Source organism: Nicotiana attenuata, chromosome 11, assembly GCF_001879085.1.
Source record: "Nicotiana attenuata strain UT chromosome 11, NIATTr2, whole genome shotgun sequence".
Classification (NCBI taxonomy): domain Eukaryota; kingdom Viridiplantae; phylum Streptophyta; class Magnoliopsida; order Solanales; family Solanaceae; genus Nicotiana; species Nicotiana attenuata.
In genome coordinates this window covers 1,760,109-1,766,834 of record NC_031999.1, presented here as the reverse complement: position 1 = coordinate 1,766,834, position 6,726 = coordinate 1,760,109, and the positions used below count along the sequence as shown (strand labels likewise).

Below are 6,726 nucleotides of genomic sequence, written 5' to 3'. Positions count from 1 at the left end.
ACTTACACTCAAAAACTCTCTCTTTCTTTACTGCTACTTGTGCTACTGTTTTGTCTAGCCGGCTGAAAGCCAAGGCTAGACTATGGAATCTTGCTTACTCTTTTTCTTACTGCACTTTGCTTCTCTACTGGTATGTCCTAGTTAATTTTTAAGCCTCAGCAACAACATGCTTTCTTTAAGTTGCTTCAGTTTCTCATTCTTGTCTACTCCCGCTTATGTTTCTGCAGTTAAGTTACACTGCTAGCATGCTATAACATGTTCCCTTCCCCTTTTAAATTAATGCCTCCCTATGTGTGTACTCTGTCAATCACTTGTTGTGTACTTGCTACCTTATGAATCCCAAACCCCCATATCCCCTATATGTGTTTGTGTTCATTTGGATGGTTTGTGTACATGCCAGCATCAGCTATTGTTGTGCATGACCAAACCAGACCCCTGCTGGGGTTAAGCAATGTATCCCCACGATCCCTTGCCCCTTTGAATGACTACTGATTTTGTGTAGTTTGAGTTTCACTACTACAACTGTTTTCAAATCACCCTTTACCACTTACTATTTCCAAACCAGTTTTAATAAATCTCTTTCAAACTATGTTCTGCACTTCCACTATACTCTTAGAATCTATGTTCTGCCCCTTTTGTGTGAGCCTTGCCTTGGGACCCTTGAGTTCCCTCTGATCTTGGACACATAAGGGTTGGCCCTTCCACACTGCAGTCATTCTATTTTGTTATGTAAACCTGGGTGTAAGGATTGCCCGGGATCCCCTGAGATCCTTAGGGAACTTTGACACACTCAGGTATGAGAAAGGCTTTGAAACACTGGCATTGAAGTGATTAATTACATAACTCAGATAGGAAGTCAAGATCAGGCTTCCTTTGGTTGTAATTTCCTATTTCTGCACTTCTTTTGTAATTTAATCATTTTGGGCTGTAATAATTTGTAAACATTATGGGGTTGGCTAGTGAAAAGGGCTAGGAAATATGCATGTTTTAGCTATTAAAAGGGTAGATAACATGCCTATAGGGTTAAAAATCGGCTTTCACACACTTAGATACTATGCCTATGGGATCTAAATGGCTATAATAGAAATCATGCCTATAGAATTTAAAAACAGTTTTGTTGGAAAAGCCGTCTAGTTCCTGTTGTTATTCTGAATAGGATTAGATAATTAATCTGCCGCTTCTTTAATAAGTTTCTCAAACATTGCCTTAATACCGTTAGAAAGCATGCCAATAGGATCTCAAATCGCTTGTTTAAAATTAATCACTGCTCCACTGCATTTCTTAATCAATATAGATATCATGCTCATAGGATATCATTATTACGCCGAGGCAAGCCTTAGGTAATAATAAACACTGGAACCGTCTTTGTTAATTATCAATTGCTACAACCAATAGGCAGGCCTGATTCGGACTTCTTATCTGAGCTATATAATGAATCTGGGTCTGACTCAAATTCCCTGCTTTAAGATTTTTTTTAAAAATTCAGACCTTAATTGTGTTTAAGTCGTGCTATTTGTATGCATCATTTGCAGAGGTTTATATGAGCCTTCTAATTGCTTACATGTTTCCCCTTTAAATGCAGTCTTGTGTATTTTTGTATGTCGCCTTAGCCTTTTTACCTTTAAACCCAAGAGTCAGCCTAAAATCCTCCCTCTTGTAGGAGTAGTAGTCCTAAAATTCCTCCGGGACTGCTAGGAATATGACGGGTAATAACACGCAATAGAGGTCGAGACCAATCCGCGCTTTAATACCTTCACGGGGTGGGAAGGGTAGATATGGATATGATGACCGGTGCGCTAATACCACGTGTAGCCCCTCTTTTGAGGAGTGATTATCGGGTATTGCATTGATGTGATCCATATTACAAACAAACCTAGGACCTTTTCACACTCTCAAGCATGCTTACATTGTAACTCTTTTTCAAACCTTGCTTTTATTGTTTTCAAACACTTGTGTATTTAAATTCAAAACCCTCTATTATTTGAGCCTTATTTGTTTACTTGTTAATTGCACAAATTCATAAAACCATCTGGCCGGGAACCACACTAGTGGATCCTGAAGGGTGCCTAACACCTTCCCCTTGGGATAATTTCAAGCCCTTACCCTATCTCTGGTTATTAAACATAGTTGTAGTTGAACCCCATAGGTGCCCTAATGCACCTTAAAATAGTTAGGTGGCGACTCTTCAAAATTGCAAAACCCCTTTCCCAAAAGGAAAGAGTTGTCACAACCAAATGTCATAAACCCGATTTCGCGAGAAAAAAGGGGAGCGACAGGATCTAGCAACAACATTTTATTTCTTGCTTCTCCAAGTAACTACATTTCCTCCCACGAGTGTACGATAACCAAACATAGATCTTCTGTTATCTAGAGATCCAGCCCAATCCACACTGTAAAGGCTTCTATTTGGAGGTGACCATGTTTGGAGAAAAGTAGAGCCTTTCTTGGTGCAGACTAGATACTGCAAAATGTGAAAGTACAGCTTGCATATGAGGATCTCGTGGATCGTGCATGAACTGACTCACCAAGATAACTGTATATGATATATCGGCCTAGTGTAGGAGAGATAAATAAGTTTTCCAACCAACCTCTGATATCTCTCCTTATCAATTGACTTTCCAACCCTAGTTTGTAACTTGTGATTGCTTTCAATGGGAGATTCTGCTGGTTTGCAACCTGTCATACTAGTTTCTTTCAAGAGATCTAGGATATATTTCCTTTGAGAAATAAAGATTCCTCTTTTTTATCTAGCAACCTCAATTCCCAAGAAGTATTGCAACTTCCCTAGATCTTTGATCTCGAATTCCTGGGCTAACAGCTTCTTCAATCGGGCCATCTCTTCATTTTCATTCCATGTAATAACTATGTCATCAACATAAACTATGAGAAGAGTGAGTTTACCCTTTTGGTGTTTCATGAAGAGGGTATGATCGGCATTACTTTGTTGGTAACCGAAGGAGATCATTGCTTTGCAGAATCTGTCAAACCAAGCTCTTGGAGATTGCTTCAGTCCATACATGGCTTTCTTCAGTCTGCACACTTTTCCTTGACTTTGTTCAGTATCAAATCCAGGAGGAATCTCCATATACACCTCTTCTTCTAAGTCGCCATGAAGAAATGCATTCTTCACATCAAACTATTGTAAGTCCCAATCAAGATTAACTGCACAAGACAAAAGAATTCTAATAGTGTTCATTTTTGCAACAGGGGAAAATGTCTCCTGATAATCCACTCCATAAGTTTGAGTGAACCCCTTAGCCACCAGTCTTGCTTTGAACCTTTCAATCGAACCATCAGCTTTGTGCTTCACAGTAAATACCCATTTGCACCCAACCAATTTCTTATTTAGTGGTGAAGTGACAAGATCCCAAGTCTCATTCTTTGACAAGGCCTTCATTTCTTCAATCATAGCTTGCTTCCATCTAGAATCTGCAAAAGCTTCCCTCCAATTCCGGGGAATAGACACAAAAGAAATACACAAGGCAAAAGCTCTATAGGAAGGAGATAAGGAATTATAGGAGACAAAGTTAGATAAAGGATGTTTGGTGCAAGATCTGACTCCTTTTTTGTGAGCAATAGGTACATCTAACTCACAAGGAAATGTAGATAACTCACCAGTAGAAGAGGTTTCAATAGCAAAAGAGGGTTGAGCTTCAGTAGATTGCATGATGACTTCTTCAGCTCTCTTTTTTCTTAAATAAGTCATCAAATCAGGTTTATCCAAATGCTCAATAGTTTCCCCCTGAATTCTTTCTTCAATTTCACATTCTCCTGTCTTTGTGGCTTTAATAGTGGGAATCATTTCAACAGTGGGAATCATCTCTTCATTCTTATAGCTCTCCCCCTGAAGAGGTGATGGTGTTTTATTGTAATAGGGCTCAGATTCTCAAAAGGTAACATCCATGCTGACGAGGACGATAACATTTATACCCTTTCTATGTTGGAGAATACCCAATAAAGACACATTTAATAGCTCTAGGATCAAGTTTTCCCGAACTCCTAGTGTGAACAAAGCAAACACAGCCAAACACCTTCGGAGGAACAATATAATCATTCTTACACTTCAAAGCTTCCAAAGGACTCTGAAAATTGAGGTTTTTAAGTTGCATTCTATTGATAAGGTAGGCAGGTACTAGAATGGCTTCCCCCCAGTAAGGTTTTGGTAAATTCATAGTAAACATTAGAGATCGTGCCACTTCTAGTAAATGCCTATTTTTCCTTTCAGCAACCCCATTTTGTGCACTAGTATAAGGACAACTAGTTTGATGAATTATCCCAAAAGACTCCAAATAAGCACCAAAATCTTTACCCGTATATTCTGTGCCATTGTCAGTTCGCAAGATTTTTATCTTAACCTCAAATTGGGTACAAATCATCTTATGAAACGACTAAAAACAGGAGAAGACATCATTTTTTTCCTTTAACAAATATACCCAAGTCATCCTAGTGCAACAATCAATAAAAGTAACAAATCATCGACTACCAGACAAGGAAACTGTTTGAGTGGAATCCCATACATCAGAGTGAATAGTCGAAAAAGGGATAGTACTTTTATTATCACTTAAAGGATAAGAGTTTCTAGTGTGCTTGGAATATTCACAAGCATCACAAGACAAAGATTCAAACTCAGTCCTAAAAAACAAACTAGGATATAATTTCTTTAGAACAAAAAAGGATGGGTGCCCCAACCGTCTATGCCACTATATTATTTCTTGGTTGACATACTTATTTCCTCCAAAAAAGGCTTTACCAAATGCTCGAATTCCATCAATCCAATATAAGTCATCATGCAATCTATCACTGCCAATCCTTTTCCTTGTTTGAAGATCCTGAAACACACAATAATCAGGGAAGAACTCGACAGTACATTTTAGTTGTTTGGTGATGGCGTTAACAGATAACAAGTTAACGGGAAACTCAGGTAAATGAAGAACAGATGACAATGTAATATCAGGTGTACGGATAACAGAACCTGTTCCAGAGACAGGAGTTAGAGAGCCATTGGCTATTCTGACACAGTCCCCTTTGGGACTAGGAGACTAGTTTTGAAAGCCTTTAGAGGAGCCTGTCATGTGTCTATTCGCACCATAATCAATAATCCAAGAATTAAGATGGGCATTAAAGGCAATACCTGACTGCACATAATTGGATGTCCCAACATTAGAAGTGTCAAGTTTTTTCAGGAGACGACGAAGGTGCTGAACTTCCTCCGAAGACAGAGTTTCTCCTGAAGCATTTTCTCTGAATGTTTCCATATTTTCTGCAATATTAGCTTGACCCCTTGATAGACCGACACGCTTGCCTCCACGACCTCTAGTTGGTCTACCATGCAATTTCCATATGTCTCTTTTGTATGTCTTGACTTTCCACAGTAGTCACAGTGCAAGTGATCTTTATCAAAAGTGAACGCCTTTGTTTGCTCATGAGACACAGTTAACCCAGACTTCTCGGTTGGTGCAGAATAAAGCATGACTCCTCGTCGGCTCTCTTCCTGTTGAACATAATAATATGCATCCCCAAGAGAAGGAAAAGGAACTTTACCAAGAACTTGAACCCTGATCTGATCGTACTCTGGGTTCAAACCGGCCAAAAAATCATATATCCTTTCCTTTTCAACCAATTTTTGAAAGAGAACTGCATCATCAGTACACTTCGCTTGGAGATCCTGATAGTAGTCGATTTCCTTCCATAACCCAGTTAACTCGGAATAGTAGTCAGTGATAGTCAACTTACCTTACTTAGTGGCATGAATCTTATTTCGAATTTCAAAGACCTGAGCGTCATTTCCCTTACGAGAGTAAGTGCGCTTAGTGGTATTCCAGATCTTTTCAGCAGTATCAAGCAATAAATATTGTTTAGAAATTCGAGGGTGCACAGTATTCAAAAGCCATGTCATAACTAGAGAATTATCTGAATCCCACTGACTATAGCTAGCATCAGTCACAACAGGTGCTTTCTTTTCTCCCGTAATATAACTAAGCAACTTTCTGGACTTAATAAAATGCAAACAAGATCTTGACCAAGCAAGATATGTACCAGCCCCATCCAATTAAACTGCGCTAACTTGTGAAACAAAATTAACCATTTGTGAAAGAGAATTATCTGTTGATTTGGTGTCCCCCATTATTTCTTAATTATTAGTACAGAAGCCTAACCTGAACTCCAAGAATGAGAGAAAAAAGCAGCAGCAACCTTCACTGGAAAAAAAAGAACTGAGAGGTAGAAACCCTACCTCCGGTGATAGGAAAAAAAATTGCAACTGGGGTAGGGTAGGAATGTGCTGGCGACCTGAAGGGAGCAAAAAAATTCCAGGAAAAATTGCCGGAAAGCTGTCTACTCGCCGGCGGAACTGTTGGTGGCGCGTGGAGAGGTATTTCTCGGAGCTGCTTATTAGGATTTGGTCGCCGTCGCCTAAGGAAGCTTGTAATGGTGTTAGTTTTTTCACACTACTGGTATATAATAGCTTCGATGCGGACAGCCACTGTGAGGGAGGAAACACTCAACCTCTTTCAAATAACTGGAACCCTATAGTGCTGCTGAGGGAGGAAACTCACCTCAAAAATGGCAGCAGGGCTCTGAACCATGATGATTTCAAGAAGAAGAACGGAGCTTCTTGTATTTTTGTATATTATTCACATCAAGAGTACTGACACTTATAAAATGAATCCTATGGCTAAACTAGGAAAAGAAATCAGTAATTGCTACAATTAAGCTACAGAATAAAAT

The 6,726-nt window shown here is 39.2% G+C and overlaps 1 protein-coding gene across 1 annotated transcript; it reads right to left on the bottom strand.

The window, feature by feature from the left end:
• On the bottom strand, positions 3,137 to 6,124 carry LOC109234647. The gene is made up of 8 exons (XM_019400716.1): positions 6,065 to 6,124; positions 5,774 to 5,992; positions 5,364 to 5,683; positions 5,132 to 5,322; positions 4,726 to 4,972; positions 4,497 to 4,632; positions 3,963 to 4,388; positions 3,137 to 3,844 (listed from the first exon to the last, which is right to left on the bottom strand). The coding sequence occupies exons 1-8, from the start codon at positions 6,122 to 6,124 to the stop codon at positions 3,137 to 3,139; spliced, it is 2,307 nt and encodes a 768-aa protein (XP_019256261.1).